Genomic DNA, 18,554 nt, shown 5'->3' on the forward strand with positions numbered 1-18,554 from the left:
CATTAAAGGAGATCAGGGGCTGCCACGCCAAAATATGCCAAAATACGTCATAACAATTACTTTTGAACTAAGGGCAGTCAAGCAGCAACAGAGACAATTCACCTATTCTGGTTTTCTAACTAACAGGGACATATGTGTTCTTCTCTAGCACTGACTGTTCTAGACTCATAGCCCAGAGCTGGCAAGAAGGCACCTGAAAGCAAACCCTCATGTACTTGGTCTCCCCAACATGCTTACCTTGCCATGTTTCCCACCTTTGGAAGCCTACCATGGTCTGCCTTGGTTCTTCTCTCTCCAGACTTATCATTCTTTGTTGAAGATGCTATACCAGAGGCCAAGGAAATGGCCCAGTAGGTAAGTGCTGGCTATTCAAGCATGAGGACATGAATTTGAATCTCAAGCACACTCATAAAAAGATGTCTGTGACTTTGGGTGACTATAAACCCAGCATCAGGGAACAGAGAGGAACAGATCCCAGGAGCCTGCTGGTCAGCCAGCTAAAACTTCTGGCTCAGTGAGAGATTCTCTCTTAGACTAGTGAGGCAGAAAGTAATAGAGGAAGATTCTTCGTGTCCTCCTCTGGCCTCTTCATGCTCCCCTGTGATTATTATTTTCACATTCATGCACCATATATATATATATATATATATATCACATACAAATACACTTTTTATATTTAAATTTTATAAATAGTGTGCTGCACACTAATGTATTTGTATGTGTTTTTTTTTCTCTTGTTAATCTGCTTTTGTTGTAGAAATTCTTACTAGGAATTGAGATGGCATAGGGGATCTTTAGTCTTCCCAAAAGCCTGTGGTACATCCATAACAACCACTCATTAACAAGATGCTGTGTGGGTGGACCTGGCCTTCCTAAATCATAAGTGCTGGATATAGGACAACTCAGTGCGGAACACAACTACTGCTAATAATAATAGGGCAAGGGAAGTTTGCATGGCTCTGAGTTATATTTCTTGGAACGTTTCTGTAAATCCAACATCTGCTGGATGACTACTGGTCTTCAATACAAGTTTCTTCAGTGCTGATATTTGTTTGCACGTGAACAATAGTTAAAAAACGGGAATTTTCCTTGTGTGCTTAATGTAAACAAGGGCTGAAACCTTATGGAAGGTCATTGCAATTTCCCTAATGGAGAGGCAGAATGTAAATTAATTGTTTGTATTCTTCCAAAATCCACATGCATTCACATGCCTAAGATTAATCAGCCTGTGATAGCATGAGGAGGTGGCAGTTTGAGAGGTGAGTCTACCTAACAGTGCTACTTTCTACATGTGACAGCCCATCTAAGAACCATGCATTGTTCTTAGTTGGCCAAGAACGTGCCAGTCCCCCGGTGGTGGACTACTGTAGCAAGAGCTGTGGGCTGCATTCCTGCCACCTGGCTCCTGGCCGCCTGGCTAGCTTATGCCCCAAAATAATTACATGAAGATTGTATTCTTTTAAACACTGCCTGGCCCATTATATCTAGCCTCTTCTTGGCTAACTCTCACATCTCGACTAACCCATTTCTAATAATCTGTGTAGCATCACGAGGCAGTAGCTTACCGGGAAAGATTCTAGCCTATGTCCATCTTGGGCTGGAGCTTCATTGCATCTGCCCTGGAGAGGAGCGGCATAGCATCTGCCTAACTTCCCTTCTTCCCAGCATTCTGTTCTGTTTACTCCGCCTACCTAATTTTCTGTCCTATCAAGGGCCAAGGCAGTTTCTTTATTAACCAATGAAATCAACTCAAAACAGAAGACCCTTCCACATCAGACTACCACAAACTGTGAGAAACAACTTCTGCTGATTATAAGCCAAGAGGTCCATAGTATTTTGCTGCAGCAGCCTGAAGGGATTACATATCGGTGAAGCTCTCCTATACTTTTCAGACTAAGCCATTGGCCATCAGCGGTTAAAGTCCTTAGAGGGACCTCAGTTAGTGTCACATGGAACTGAACGGTTATGTAGCTGCTCTGCCCCAAGTCTCAGGCTGCAAAACTGGGAGGGATAAGAAAATGATTTAAGCTACAGTTTAGGACCAGCTTGTCATGAAGCCGTTGATAACTGAGACATGAGCTTACTCTGGGATAGAGCAGGGAGCACGCAGTGAATAGCAGAGCATTGAGCAAGATCTGCAACCGGAAACAGTTATGTGATGAATCTTCTGAAAAACAAGTCTTTGCCAACAATAAGCACCTTAATTTGTCTCCAGGGAGTGTTCCCACACCCCTTCTTCCTAATGGAACATACTGATGAGGGTCTGAAATTAGAATCCTATTTTGTTTTGATTGTTACATCTGAAATCTTTAAAATATTCTATTTAGCAATAACAAGGATATTTAGCAATAACAAGGAATACAGGTGTGTTGAAAAAAATTAAAATATGGGGCTGGAGATATGGTCCTAGGTTCAGAGTTCTTGCAGAAGACCAGAGTTCGGTTCCCAGGACCCACGTTCTGTATGCTATGTTCTGTGCCTGAGTTAAACTCTTCACCATCACTTTCTGGTTTGTCTCAATCCCCTTGTTTAACTTGAACCCCAAAGAGTTTATGAGTGTTAGATAAGGGTTGTCTTTCCATGTAAAGTACTCACAACCACACCTAGAGTCAGCGCCTAGAAAGGGCCATTCCCATATTAGTCCCTTGTGCCCCCTCGGGTATTTAATGACAAGCCACTGCACAGGGTAGAAAGAGGGGGAAAATGTGAAGGCACGGAGTAACCATTGCTTCAGAAGCTCCTGTAGCTCAGTCTCAAGTGGTGACCTAGTTAGAGGATGAGCCATCAGGGTGGGGACCGCTTGAATGCTGTTATGAGAGCTGCTCAAAGGTTGGTGCCCCGGGGCATGGGGAAATAGTTGCGTTAACAATTACCTCGACAAATCTCTTACTTGTATTTGTGAGGCTAGAACAGAATTCCTGAGACCGGGTTAATTATAAAGAACCCAGATTTTATTTCTTACAGCTCCGGAGGTTAAGAAGTCCACAGTCAAGTTGTGTCAATTAACTCTCTTTTGCAGTCATCCCAAAACAAGGTAGAAGGAAAGAAAAGAGAGGGGGCAGGTGGGGTTGGAAAGGGGGTTTCAAGCTCCTTTGAGTAGAACCAGTTTCCATGGTAACCAAGCCACTCCCTTATATCTCTGAGGGCAGAGCCTTCATGTCCTAAGCATCTCTTATCAGTGCCCTCTCTCAACAATATGCACGGACTTAAACTATGGGGAACACATTGAAGCCATAGCATCACTGTCTGATTTTACGAAACCAAAGGAGCAATAACAGATTTGAAAACTCCCTTGACCAGACTAGAATAATGACTTCTGTTTCCTTTTTGTCCCTAGCCACATTGGCAAAGCACAGGACCAGAGGGACACCTCTGGCAGTTCTTCCTTACTCATCCAAGATCCACCGTCTACATCTTCCTCTTGCATATCAATTACAAGTGTGGAGCTGGCTGAACAGAACCAGGCCCTTCAGGTTGGGCCCTGAATGGTTGTGAGGATGCTCTGAAGCTTAACTGCCCAGGTCAGGAGGTCATGGACACCGATGTCTTCATCCTCTTACATGGCTTAAGTTTCTGGAAAGAAGATCTTGAGACTGGGCAATTCATGAAGACAACCCCATAATCCCCATAAGCCCCATTTGAGGAACAATTAAGACAGTTCATCCGTGTTTCTCTCTCTCTCTCTCTCTCTCTCTCTCTCTCTCTCTCTCTCTCTCACACACACACACACACACACACACACACACACACACACATACACACACACACACACACTCACATCTAATACACATGTGTGGGCGCATGTGCAGGTACCAGTGCTCGTGTGAAGGTCAAACTGTAACTTGTAGGAGTCGGTTCTTCCACTGTGTGGGTTCTGGGGATTGAAGCCAGGCAGTCAGACTAGAGGCGGTCACCTTTCCATACTGATCATCTCAGCGGTCACCTTTCTATACTGGCCATCTCAGCAGTCACCTTTCCATACTGGTCATCTCAGCGGTCACTTTTCCGTACTGGTCATCTCAGCGGTCATTTTCTAATCCAACATAATTTACTGAGTATCTACTAGTCAGTAAGTTTCAAGTTTGGAGCTGGACACAGCGAACAAAGCAGAACATGTCACTGCCCTCGGTAGTATAGGGATGACAGTTGATGCAGGGAGAATCATAAGGTACGTAAGGAGCTACAGAGGGTCCCTGAGGTCCCTAGTAGTGGGAATAGTTAGGTCAGGCTTTGTAGTGAGGTGACCAATGAAGTGCCCGCCTCTGTAGCCACCTACAGGGCTCCTCCCCACTGGGGCAGCCACAAAAGGCTCTATGCTCTACTCTCTGTGAGTGTAAATCCAGGGAAGGGGGTCACGGGGAGGATTTTCCTTTCTGCTGCTCATCATACAGGAAAGAACATCTTATAGATTGGTTCAGAGGACACGGCGTTCTTGTGTTCCAATCCCCTGCCTTGATTTACCAGGCACCTGTGGGTGACAGAGGCTTGGTTCTCCTTCAGAGAGCTTAACCTCGCTGGGACATAGGTACTCACAACACCAAGCTCCAAGCTCCAAGCGAGGGCAAGGGTTCCTGAGGCCCACGACTGAGTTCCCTGGATGAACTGGAAAGCCACTGTGCTAGCTCACACCCTAATAGTGACATGACAGGCTCTGTGAACCAGAAGCAGCCTCAAAGGAGGGGTGTGGGGAAGGTGGTGGGGGTGGGGGCGGCCAAAGGATGACCTGGGAAGTTGGCCACCTCCCTGGTGTCCTCGGAAGGAAGAGAGGCAGTGTCCTGTCAGCAGCAGCCTCCCGTGCTGCCCGGAGCTCCTTTGCTTCGGCCAGAGTCCCTGAGTCTCGGGTCCAGCTCCGCCTCCGGCGCCGTCTCTTTGCTCTCTTCGCTCGCTCGCTCGTGGCCCAGCTGAGGCTCCCTGGGGCAAGACTGAACAAAGGTCCAGGCCCGCCCTACTCCTCTCCCTGTGTGTCCCGGGAACGCGCCTGCCGGAACCGAGAACGTGCAGGACCGAGCGGCAGCGCGCGTGCGGGTAAGTGACTGCGGGTGCGAGCTGCGGGCTCCGCCTGTGCTCCTCTCCCCCACCCCCCGCCCTTCGTGGCGTCCCGGCCTGGGGCAAACTGTCAACGCCCCTCTTCCCTGGGAACCCCCTTGCTTCCTACAGAAGTCGGTGATTGGGGGGGATAGTCGCCCGCTCTTTCTTTCCCATTCTCCAACAGCAGCAACTGCTCTGTCCTGCCCTGGTCTGATTCCACCCTGGTCTCCATCCTATCCTTGCCTCCTCCCTGCAAGATCGTGGCCACTCAGGTAGTCCTGGAAGGTGGCAAGTGCAGCTGGTGCTCTCTGGCACCCCCACCTCATCATGTCCCTACCGCATCCCTACGTATCCATCCTTTGTCTTCTGATCTCTGGTGTCTAGGATTCAAGCGTGTGCATGTACGGACGGAAAAGTCAAAGGCAGGCAGAGGCAGGCTTCCATTAGGCCTGGCCTGGGGTAACTGAACCCAACCTCCACATTAAGACCCTTTTGTCTCAACCTGGAATGGGGGTTTGGGGAGGGGTCCTTTCCTTCTGCACCCTTCAGGGAAAGACCTGCTTTGCTGGAGCCAGAACAAAAAACAGTCAGCCAGCTACCCACTCACTGGGAGTCTGTATGGGAAATGGAGAGAAGAGGGGAAGGATGTGTTGCAACAGCTGGGCCTGAGCTATCACGCCCCAGACAGAGTTGGGAGTTGAAGGAAAAAGGCTGAAAGGTTAGAGGAACAGCATCTAGATGTACAATAAAATGAATCGTCTTCAACACCTGTCACCCACAAGTACTTCTTACAAAGAAAAGCTTCCGGGAGCTGCTGGGCCCGGACTCCTGATTAGATCCGAGAGAGAAAATGACCCAGACGGCCTGCCCAGGTGTTTGGACTCCAGTCTGGCCTGCTCAGAGAGGATGCTCTGTGCTCTCCACAGGACATTCTTCTTTTCGAACTCCAGATGCTAGCTGGAGATGTCCCCTCTTTATGAGTCCTGGCAACCTGGTCTGCTCTTGAACACTGTGATCCTGCTGCCTGTCCCTGAGCAGGGTGGTGGCATTACAGATGTGTGCGGCCAACCACATCTGCTTTTACTTTGAAAACTAATTAAGACATTTTTTAAAAAGCTGTCATCTCCCTATGAAGGCCAGGCTGGACTCCTGTGTCAGCCTTTCTAGTTCTGAGCCCCCAGATTACAGGCTGGACACCACACCCGTCTCCCTCTGTCCCTAAGAGTCTTTCATGTTCCTCCACTCTGTCCTGGAGGCTTTGCTGCCTTTTCCAGCTCATGCCCATCCTCTGACCACCGTTTGTTTATTTCACACACGTTTGTTTTTCAAGGCAACAGCTTTGTCTCCACCATAACTGACGTTGGCCTTTCCACAAACGCTGTCTTTACCAAACGAACCATATGCAGCTAAATTAAAGAAGCTGACCAGGGAGCAGCAGGGCAGAGTGGTCAGAAGCACCTGCTCTGGACTTAAGAGAGCTTCTTGGCTCAGTACGAATTCTCTGGGCAGACATCCAAGGTCGCCTAGGCAAAGCTACTAGGATTTGAACCTGCTGGGTTTCTTTGCTCCTTGCTGCAAGAGGGGGAATGTGGCTTGCCAGGGACCTCAGAAGGAAGTCTGCTCTGGAGGAGAGGCTGACTGGAAGTGGGAAACAATTCTGATTGCATCTCTTCACCAATAACTGTTAAATGGAAAGCCTGCCAGACCTAGGCCACAGTTAGGACTGGTCGAGAAGTAGCCTCGGTCACAGGCATGATGGGGAGGAAGGTGGTATTGGCCCTTTCGTGGTTGGGAGAACATTTGTGCTTGGTCTATAGTTGGACATGGTGCCAGAGGGTTCGTGTTTTTTGGCATAATTTGTGATCACAGTAGCCTCAGTTCATGTGGATATCCCGTGACCCTGCTCACAACCAGTAGCGGAATGCAAACCCAGCTCCTAGAAGTACCGGGCTATAGTACCAGGCTTGCTTTACATGCGTCTGTTTGTCAAGATCTTCGGAAAATTACTGAACATTGTGAACTTCAGTTTCCACATCTGCAGTATGTGTAAAATGTTTGCTTCAGGGAGTTTGTTTTGGAGAGTAAATGAAGAAACAAAAAGCATCCCGCACGGCACCTGGCAGAGAGCAGGAACCCAACACATGTTGACCCTGCTCTTTATTTGCTGTATTTGATGCTGTGGTCTCTTCCCAAGACCTCCAGGCCTGCCGTGGAAAGACCAGAAGAAGAACCCTCTTCCCACCTTTGGGAATCAGAGACAGGAGACCATAGAGTACAAGGCCAGCCTCAAACATTTTCTCTCAAAACAAAGCAAGAAACAGAAGAGAAGGGAAAAGAAGCTTAAGTAGGAAGTGGGAAAGAACAGGGTCCCCCAAAATGCAAGACTAAGTGTGCCCAAGACTGGATCACACCCACTGGTGTGGTGTGGCAGCGGTCCCTCATGCAACCATTGTCTCCTTAGCTGTTCCTTTCAAGGTTCCTTGTTCCCAAGAGTCAGTGGCCTCAGGTAACCAAATTCTCTGCTGTGAATGTTGTCTTGCTTTCTTCTTTTCCAAGGAGCTCTTCTCTGTCCTTAACCACATCCGCAGAGTGCCTGTGCTCTCATCTGCTTTGGCTGGGAGGGCAGCCAGACAGGCAGGTGAAGAAAAGTTTGCTAATATCATTCTTAAGTTCCGGGCCGGTGTGCAGGAGCTACCACACTGGCAGCTCAGTGCTTTTCATTTGCATGGCCCTGAGTCCACTGTCGGGGACTTCCAAGGTGGAGCAATACGGGAAATTAAATTTCAAGCCTGGCTTTAGTTGAGACTTGACTGTGTTTCTGTGCATTGAGCAATGTGGGGGTCCATGTATCGCGTTCTAGATCAGTGGTTCTCAAACTTCTGTTAGACCTGAAGTTAACCTGTAAGCCCCAGCTGCCCAAGGATCAGGTGACTTTCTGGGATTCTGGGAATTGGAGTTTTTAGAAAATAACATCAAAGCCTCATGGGAAAGGACAGTGGCCTATGGGTTTTGACAATATAAGCTCTGTCAACATATGTTTTGGGGCCACTTACCTGGAACGTTTCCAGGTGATGGTCCTGACCAAGTTCCATCTTGATCGGCATTTAAAATTTTAATAAAAGCTTGCTTAGGGGCTGGAGAGATGGCTCAGAGATTAAGAGCACTGACTGCTATTCCTGAGGTCCTGAGTTCAATTCCCAGCAACCCCATGGTGGCTCACAACCATCTGTAATGAGATCTGGTGCCTTCTCTGGCGAGTAGGCTTTCCTAGGTCTCTAACCTCCCAATATAGTCGTCTGTCTATGAAGAAATATTTAGTAGTATTTCGTTTGGTTATTTGCTTTTTGATACAGTTTCTCAATAGTCTAGACTGTCTTGGAACTCACTATTAGCCCAGGCAACCTCAGACTCATGACAATCCTCCCATTTTAGCCTTCATAGTACTGGGATTGCAGTATATAGACACCACATCTGGGTAGCAGTAATTTTAAAATAGAAGAAATTAACACAGCTGATGAACCATATACGACATGGCATATAAGCAGCAATACAGTCAGGAAAGGAGTGGTAAGTCAGAAGGTGCTCATGTGACACAGTCTATAGATTATATCACTATATTAGAAGAACGTGTGTGGATGGGTCCACAGACTTTTAAATGTGTTTCTGTAAGGAAACACAGAGGTGGGCAAAGGGACATAAAGGGCAAATGGGATGAGAGCATGGTCAGGAATGTTTAGCATGGTTCAGAGTGTTCAGCATCTTGGGGAGTGTAGATTTTGGTGCCTTGTAAATTATACCCACACGTAACAGAAAAGAAAGTGTTAGCCTTAGCTTCCCCAGGAGACCATCTTCACAAAATCCTGTGAGTGGCCAAGCCTGAGTCTAAGAGAAGCCCTCAGAGCAACCGACTCCCAGTAACTCCCTCAGCAACTTACTCTGTCAGGAAGGCAATTGGCCAGGTTTGGTGTTAGATGAAATGAAAAAGTCCGACTAAAAATGAAGTTAAAGGGCCCTTTCTTCACCCTCTGGTCCCTCTGGTACGCAGCTGCTGGATTCCATTTTGTTGTTGTTATTGTTGCTGTTGTTGTTAACAGTGAGCTTGACATCACTGCCATAGAAGCCCTTTTGATGTGAAGATGGGTTTGTGAACTCCCATTCTGCTTGCCTCAGAAAAGAATCTAGAGCCTATAAAGAGTATGATACCAACAGCAAGGGCGAACTTAAACAGCCTGCTCTACCATCCTGATGAGTCTTCACGCGCCAAAAGGGAGACCCCAGTTTTGTTCAGAGTTACAAATCCTGCGCCTTGCCTCTCAGACAGTTGAGGCAGTTGCTGCCCTCAATTTCCTGAATCCCTCTCTTGGTACCTGGCTGAGCTATTTCATCACCCGCCACCTGCCTGGACTGTCTGGAGGGCATCCTAGTGGGTCTCCAATCATCACTGGGCAGCCAACCAGAGTTCGAGGGAATCTACCAAACCTGTACCTTTCTGCTGGAAGATACTGAGTTTAGGGCGTCACAGGCTTGCCTCTGTTTCTAGCCTGTTTCTACCCACTCCCTGCTTACATTCATGTATTTGTTCATGTGTGTGTGTGTGTGTGTGCGCGCGCGCGCGCGCGCGTGCATGTGCGCTATAGAGGCAAGAAGAGAGCATACAGGTGTCAGTTCCCTCCTTCCGCTCTGTGGATCTTGGGATCGAACTCAGGTCATTGGATTTGGCAGCAAGCACCTTTACCTGCTCCTGCCCCACTTTGTGTTTTTAGAAGACCTAAGTGGCTGTGCTGATCACCTTTGCTCTCTGGTCACGCCCTTTCGTAGCTCTTGCTCATCAGACACTCCCGCAGTGGTATATGGACCTTCAGTCTCTGGTCCAGGAGTCTTGTCAAGCTGCTCCTGTCATTTCCCCATTCTGGAACCCTGTCTTGCAACACTGGTCAATCGCAAAGCTTAGTAAGCATCCTCAGTCCTTCAGTGAGGTGGCTGCAGAACATCGGCATAGACACCAGACACATGCCCATAGCCTGCCTTGCTTTCTCGGTCTTCCTTACCCCTGCTTCTGTAAATGGTTCTCTGTCACTACAGACTGACTTATTCTCACTGATTCTCCTTGGCTACAAAGTGCAACCTAGATGCCATAGATGTCACTAGCACAGTGGGGCCCTTGTCCACTCGAAAGGACAGGATTTTTTGTTGCTCACTCTCCACCATGATCTGCCAACAGTTAGCATAAAGTGGTGTGTGTGTGTGTGTGTGTGTGTGTGTGTGTGTGTGTGTGTGGTCTCTCTAGCCTACTGGTCTAGAACTCACAACTCCTTCCTGGCTTACTTGAGGGCTTGGATTACAGGCATGAGTCACCAAACCCAGCATCAACCTAATGGTTTTTTGAGTGCTTCAACCCAGAACCTAGTGTGTATGCAAAAATTCTTAATGAATGACTCCATTAACAGCTTGAATTTATTGAATAACAAATGAATAAATGCATGAATGCTCCATTAAAGGCAAGCTCCTTAGTCATAACGTTCGCAGCCCGTTCTTCAGACAGGAACTTTGCTTCTCTTCAAATGTTTATTTTTACTCTGGGATATACAAGAACAGGCAGAGGCAGCCACTGCTTCATAGGAACCAAGGAGAAGGTGCTGTGGCGAACAAGTAGGGGAGGGAGATGTTTCTGAAACCCCAGAGGAGATACGTGCTGAAGAAAGTAAAGTCCGGGACCACACCCAGCTCTTAAACTCCAGGAGTGCTGTGGGACCTGGTGATTGGCCAAGTTCCAGATACTAGCTCTTGCCCAGTCGACATTTATACTTGTTTGTAGTTGGTCTTAAGATGCCATTTTAGCTGGTCATGATGGCACACAGTGGGAATCACTATACTAGGGAGGGTGAGCCCCCAGGATTATGAGTTTGAGGCTAACCTAGGATGTTACATGCCCAACTTCAAAAGAGCCCAAATAAAATCAAAGAAACAAAAATAAAATTATCAAGTGTTATATAAAAATGTTATTTCAATTTGTTTTTGTGTGGTATTAAATATGTGGTATTAAATATTAAATACGTGTCTTGAAATCTGTACACACACACACACACATATATATATGTTCAATTTATGTGTTGTAACTTATAAGAGTTTGGGGTGTTTCTTCTACTCAAGTACTTGGTTTTTAAAAGTTTATTTTTAGTGTGTATTCATTTTTATTTTATATAGGGATGCTGAGTTTGCACAGTATGTCTGTGGGTCAGGTATATGCAGTGTGTAAGGAGGTCACAGAGGCTGTCAGGCCCCTTTGAACTGGAATTTCCTGACAAGGGTGAGCCTCCAAGGGGTGCTAGAAACCTCCAGGGGCGGGGGGGGGCGCTTTTAAACAATGAGCCATCTCTCTGGCCTCTAAGAGTTGTTTTCTTTTCTTTTTTTTTTTATTAATTTTTATTGAGCTCTACATTTTTCTCTGCTTCCCCCCCGCCCGCCTCTGCCCTCCCCGCTCCAACCCTCCCCCAAGGTCCTCATTCAGGAGATCTTGTTCTAAGAGTTGTTTTAAATAATATTCTTGTCATAAATACTGCAAACTCTCAGATTGCAATTTGCCTTTATAAATGTCCTTTTTTATCCTGTCATCACAAAAATATTTCTCTGCACCTCCTACCGTTTTTATGGTTTTATTTTCTTCAAAGAAACTCAGCTTTACTACTAATTTTCTCTGGTGTTGGTGTGAGATTGGTGTGACTGAGGGCATTCCTCCAGAAAGTCAGCCCACTCACTAGCCTGTACTCCACCGAAATGCTACTTCCCCTTTATATCCTGGGGTTCCTTTCCCCCTCCAGCTGAAGTGTAACGGTACTTTTATTTCAGGGTTAAAAATTTATAGCTAGCTAGTATTCATTTCTGAGCCAGGAAGATCACACAAGGTAGAGAAAAATCTGTCTTTGACTTTTCGCAGAACTGCAGTGGCCCTTAGGTACCACTGAAGGGAAGTGGAGGAAGCCCTAAACGAATGTGTAAGGAGAGGATGATGTTCTGAGTGCGCGTGTATTGTTAACTTGGGCACAACCACATCAAGGACCCTGATGCCTCAGACCTATGGGGAGGGGAAAGCCTCTGAGGCTCAGAGGGAAATGGCAAAGCCCTCTTCTGCCAAGTGCAAAAGCTGGCAGTGTGTGCAAAGGCTAGCAACCACAGCTTCCTCCTCCCAGATGACCACAGCCCGAGACTGCTTCCCTCCTGAGCCCTCCTACCCAAGACTGCCTAAACCCATCTTCTTGTTCAGCTGTAAACAGTGCAGCAGCCCCCTCGATTTGAATTTCAGATATATAAAATAACCATTCCGAGTTTCCAGATTGCTCTTGTAGAAGGCGCTGCTCCACCTGATTCCAGATTTTCTGTACATGTGTCTGTGTGCCTGTCCATTTCCTCAATGACTGAGGCAGGTTTCCAGGACCAAGCCATGCCAGACTTGGCAATGTGGGGCCACTTTCCTTAGCCAGCCCTCCTCCTACAACACGGTGCAGTTTGCATACCTCCCACACACGGCATCTGGTATAGTTAAGTCACCTGTATATTGTTTATACAATTGGTCTTTTGCTTTTTACAGCATTGTTTGAAGGGGAAGTCTGCACATGTTCAATACAATGCAATTATTTTTTAATATCTCCAATCTGTTGTTGATTCAATGTTTGGAAGTCATTACGACAACAAATATTCCTAGGTCTGTGCCTTGCAGGTTCTTGGTAGGGTTGCATTCTCAACTCTCAAGGTTGGTTAAAGCTGCATTTTGACACATTCTAAGCAAACAAGCCATGGGTACCTTTTGTGCCAGGGTATTTAATTGCTAATGTGAGGCCTTTTAGAACTCTCTTTTATCTTGTATAATGGTTTATAATATTCAGGATGATGGTTTCTCCTTTAATCCTTTGTCCAAAACAAAGAAAACTCTCAGTCAGGTGCTGGGTGACTTACTGCTGTAACACCAGTGTTTGGGAGGCCGAGGCAGGAAGATTGTTTAGAGTTCAAGGCCAGCCTGCGTTACATGATGAGTTCTAGGCCATCATAAGCTAAAAAATGAGACCCTGTCTCAAAACACACACACACACACACAAAACAAACAAAAAACCCTCTCCAAAAAGAAAAGCCTAGACCTTTCCTGTTCCATCTTTATTGACCTGCAGTATAAGCAACAAATAATTTCTGTCTGGGATGGGGTCTAGGCCTGGAAGCCACTACACGAACAAAGCTGCCTGTGAGCTTGTGTTAACTCTCCCGCCTCTGCCCCATAGGATTATGGATGTGTACCACCAAGCCAGCTTAACAAATAAACTTTTATAGCTGTAAGCTGTTGGTTCTCAGCCTTTCTAGTGCTATGACCCTTTAATACAGCTCCTCGTGTTGTGGTGACCCCCAGCCATGAAGCTATTTTCATTGCTACTTCATAACTACAATTTTGCGACTATAAATCATCATGTAAATGCCTGTGTTTGCTGATGGTCTTCAATGACCCCAGTGAGAGGGTCATTCGGCCTTAAAGGGATTGCCTCCCCCAGGGCTGTAAGCCACTGGGATTTCAGGGTTGCTTGTTTTTGAAATTATAACCTAGCCTATCCTGACTAAAACATTATTTTCCAATATCTCTGAGCTTTTCCCCTTTTTCAATTTGATTGCATTATCCTCAACTGAACTCATGATAGATAGTTTCTCAGAGAGGTTACACTCTTTCATACTAGCTATAATAGCCATAGAGAAATATAATTTTAGAAAAAAATGGCACAAAATAACTCCATATTTGACTCTATGCTAACATATTTTTTTAGGTAACCTGAACCTGACAGGATGTTCGCCAAAGCGACGCGGAATTTCCTTAAAGAAGTTGACGACGGAGGAGACCTGATCTCAGTCTCCCACTTGAATGACTGTGACAAGCTGCAGCTCCTGAGTCTGGTGACCAAGAAGAGGAGGTACTGGTGCTGGCAGAGACCCAAGTACCAGTTTTTGTCTGCCACCCTGGGAGATGTTCTCACAGAGGGGCAATGTCTCAGTCCAGGTGTGTTTCCTTATGACGATTCAGCGTCTAGTCCCCAAACAGGAAGGGCTCCTCTAGGCGTCTGGAATGGACGTGGTGTCTTATACTGGGTTCTTCTTTTTCCTTGGCTCTCTGGTGTAAAAGGATATTCTTTCTAATTGAGCACCATTACGCACACCCGAAATGAAATGTTATGCCTTACTGTTGTAAAAGTGATAGTCAGTTTGGGTCTAAAAGTTCCTTGTGCCCATCATAAATGTTAGAGCCACTTGGCATGGGATGGCTCCCCTATACAAGATTAGGTTTAGTGTCGAGACAATATGCTTTTGACCAATCAGAGGGGCATGAAAAGTTCTGTTTCTTGCATAATGATTTCTGAGGGGAGCAGGGCAGTCTCCCACTCTGGTCCAAAAGTGGCTATAGAGGGCCTGCTAAAGAGATTGCCTCAGCATTTACTGTGGCAGTTGGTGAAGTCCCCTGCCTACAAACTAAGACTCTGTGGTTTACTTTTCAGGGGCCCCAAGGAAAGGGGCACCTGGGCTGGTACTGCCCCCCCCCCGCCGCCATATGTGTGTGTGTGTATGTGTGTGAGTGGGGGGGGGAGGCAGACAGACAGATATATCCAGAGCTAGTGTGACCAGTGGAGGTCAGAGGACAATCTTGGGTATCAGTCCTTATCCCCCTTGTTTGAAACCAGCCATTCTGCCACCGTGTACACCAATCTGATGTGGTGTGTGGCCCGAGAGCTCCTGGGATTCACTCTCTGGTCCCCAACTCACTGCAGGCACACTATGTATAGGTTTATAGGTTCTGAGCATTTGATCTCAGGTCCTTGTGTTTGGGAGGGGAGTGTTTTTACTGGCTGAGCCATCTCTTCAGCCCCACCTGGTCCTCTAATCAGTTTATAGAGATATGCAACAGAGAAGAAAGAGGGACAGAGAAGAAAGAGGGACTGATGGCAGGCTGGAGAGCTGGCGTAGACAGAGAGCACAGAGGATTGTCCACGGCACCCTCGTCTGGTCCATGTCATGTAACCTTTAGTCTATGATAGCTGTGCTTATGCTGGGATTCCTTAAGATTACAGCAGCTAGTGATCTCTGCACTCTCGTGATAAGAGCACTCTACGATGTCTCAACAGAGATGAAATCACCTAAGGATGCCTCTCTGACAACTTGACCCTGTTGCTAAGCAACATGTGGCTATATTTATAAAGTATACAAAGATATGAAGGAAAAAAACTTTATAATGTAGCATCATATGTCAATATCCATTAATACTTAGATCATGGTCTGTTTTTGAACTGCATATAATGGAAAAATTGTGATGTATGTGTGTATGTGTGTGTGAGAGAGAGAGAGAGAGAGAGAGAGAGACAGAGAGAGAGAGACAGAGAGAGAGTCAGCCAACAGCAGGTGTTTTCTGTAACTCTCCATCTTATTGTTTTGAGCAGAGTCTCCCCAGCCCTGGGTCAGGCTAGCACAGCCTGGACATTTCTGGGATGTGCTGGAGATCTGAACTCAGGTTCTGCTGCTTGTGCAGTGAACACCTGATCCTTCTCCCCAGCCCCAAACCTAAATACTTTTTACAAACAGAAGTAGAAACATGCTGTACATGATTTAATATTTACTTATTTATATTTTTATTTATTTTTATTTTAATTATTTTATTTAATATTTATTTATAAATTTACTCATTTTTATTTAATTTTATGTATATTTCCTCTATAGATTTAGATACTTTTAATTCTATCTCAACAAACACATAATATTCTTTTGTGTATATATACCTAATTTCACTAACTATTCCAATTTGTGCTTAATAATTAAGACTACAGTGGACCTTTTGGTTTGTGGTTTTTCACTTGTTTCTGAAACAGTTGCATTAGCATGCTTCCTCGGGTTTCCTGGACCAGAGGTTGGAAACTTTCGGAAGCTTGCTGCTCCTTGCTAACTTTCTGAAACGCGGTGATGTGTGGCAGTCTCAACAGTTCTTAACTACCGGATGAAACCAGGTCTAATTCTTTTTTGTTTTTTCTTTTTTTTTTCTTTATTTATTTATTAAAGATTTCTGCCTCCTCCCCGCCACCGCCTCCCATTTCCCTCCCCCTCCCCTGATCAAGTCCCCCTCCCTCATCAGCCCAAAGAGCAATCAGGGTTCCCTGCCCTGTGGGAAGTCCAAGGACCCCCCACCTCCATCCAGGTCTAGTAAGGTGAGCAACCAAACTGCCTAGGCTCCCACAAAGCCAGTACGTGCAGTAGGGTCAAAAACCTATTGCCATTGTTCTTGAGTTCTCAGTAGTCCTCATTGTCTGCTATGTTCAGCGAGTCCGGTTTTATCCCATGCTTTTTCAGACCCAGGCCAGCTGGCTTTGGTGAGTTCCCGATAGAACATCCCCATTGTCTCAGTATGTGGGTGCACCCCTCGCGGTCCTGAGTTCCTTGTTCGTGCTCTCTCTCCTTCTGCTCCTGATTTGGACCTTGGGGTTTCAGTCTGGTGCTCCAATGTGGGTCTCTGCCTCTGTCTCCTTTCATCGCCTGATGAAGGTTAATATTCAGGAGGATGCTTATATGCTTTTCTTTGGGTTTCCCTTCTTATTTAGCATCTCTAGGATCTCGAATTATAGGTTCAATGTCCTTTATTTATGGCTAGAAACCAAATATGAGTGAGTACATCCCATGTTCCTCTTTTTGGGTCTGGCTTACCTCACTCAGGATAGTGTTTTCTATTTCCATTCATTTGTATGCAAAATTCAAGAAGTCATTGTTTTTTACTGCTGAGTAGTACTCTAATATGTATATATTCCATACTTTCTTCATCCATTCTTCCATTGAAGGGCATCTAGGCTGTTTCCAGGTTCTAGCTATTACAAACAATGCTGCTATGAACATAGTTGAGCATATACTTTGTTGTATGATAGGGCATCTCTTGGGTATATTCCCAAGAGTGGTATTGCTGGGTCCAGGGGTAGGTTGATCCCGAATTTCCTGAGAAACCGCCATACTGCTTTCCAAAGTGGTTGCACAAGTTTGCATTCCCACCAGCAATGAATGAGTGTACCCCTTTCTCCACAACCTCTCCAGCAAAGGCTATCATTGTGTGTTTTTGATTTTACCATTCTGACAGGTGTAAGATGGTATCTTAAAGTTGTCTTGATTTGCATTTCCTTGATCGCTAAGGAAATTGAGCATGATCTTAAGTGTCTTTTGGCCATTTGAACTTCTTCTGTTGAGAATTCTCTGTTCAGCTCAGTGCCCCACTTTATAATTGGATTGATTAGCCTTTTACGGTCTAGTTTCTTGAGTTCTTTATATATTTTGGAGATCAACCTTTGTCAGTTGTGGGGTTGGTGAAGATCGTTTCTCAGTCAGTGGGTTTCCTTTTTGTCTTAGTGACAGTGTCCTTTGCTTTACAGAAGCTTCTCAGTCTCAGGAGGTCCCATTTATTCAATGATGCCCTTAGTGTCTGTGCTGCTGGGGTTATACGTAGGAAATGGTCTCCTGTGCCCATGTGAAAGTTTCAGCCTTTTGCGATTGCCTGTCTGAAAGGAAAGGGAGCTAGAGTCGCTCACTTGGGTCTGCAGACTCCATACTTGCTTCCAGATGAGCCTTTCTGTCAATGCTGCCCTCAGCCAGTCACTGGTGCTGCCACAGAACAGGAGGATGGATTGATCTGAACTTCATGTCATCTCCCGTTCCTTTCTTCATTTCTGTGACCAAATATCTGACAGGAAGCACTTAAGAAAGAAACAGTATATTTTAACTCACTGTTTCAGGGAGTACCAGGCAAGGAAGTCATGGCAGCAGGGTCTTGAGACATACTGCTGGTCACACTGCATCCACAGCCAGGAAGCGGGGAGCCGTGGAGTCTAGCTTTTGACTGGCTGTCTCCTTTTCATCCAGTCCAGAACCCCAGCCCATAGAATGGTGCCGCCACGTTTAGGATGACTCTCCCCACCTCAGGTGACCTACTCTAGACCAGCCTCCTCTGGCATGCTTGGGAGCTCGTGTTCTAGCAGATTCCAGAGCCTGTCAGGTTGACAATATCCACCAGCACTCCCCTTCTGCACCCAGGTTTATGTTCTTGATGGTAGAATCTCTTTTGAGTAGCAAAATAGTGACGTATTTTTTGGCACAAGAGGGAAAACATCATAAAATACACCAAGGGCTGCTGAGTCCTGGAATTTCTCTCTGTGGTGTTGAAATGATAACTTGGTGGTATCTTTTTTTTTTTTTTTTTTTTTTTTTTTTTTTTTTTTGGTTTTTTTTTCGAGACAGGGTTTCTCTGTGGCTTTGGAGCCTGTCCTGGAACTAGCTCTGTAGACCAGGCTGGTCTCGAACTCACAGAGATCCGCCTGCCTCTGCCTCCCGAGTGCTGGGATTAAAGGCGTGCGCCACCATCGCCCGGCTAACTTGGTGGTATCTTGAAAGATCGTGCAGACTTAAGTGAGACTGGTGATGTCGCTTGTCACCACAGATAAGGGATTCCTGAATATGGTCACCATCCGAGGTCAAAGCTGAGG

At 46.1% G+C, this 18,554-nt stretch overlaps 1 protein-coding gene across 1 annotated transcript in view; it reads left to right on the plus strand.

The window, feature by feature from the left end:
* Nucleotides 1–4,896: 4,896 nt before the first annotated feature.
* Nucleotides 4,897–18,554, plus strand: part of Gsdme (gasdermin E) — a 68,507-nt gene continuing 54,849 nt past the window's right edge. Inside the window, exons 1-2 of the mRNA XM_057763093.1 lie at nt 4,897–5,025; nt 13,827–14,056. Of these exons, the coding sequence (XP_057619076.1) occupies nt 13,846–14,056 (211 nt within the window). The 5' untranslated portion in view covers nt 4,897–5,025; nt 13,827–13,845. The remainder of the gene's footprint in view (nt 5,026–13,826; nt 14,057–18,554) is intronic.

Source organism: Chionomys nivalis, chromosome 1, assembly GCF_950005125.1.
Source record: "Chionomys nivalis chromosome 1, mChiNiv1.1, whole genome shotgun sequence".
Lineage (NCBI taxonomy): Eukaryota > Metazoa > Chordata > Mammalia > Rodentia > Cricetidae > Chionomys > Chionomys nivalis.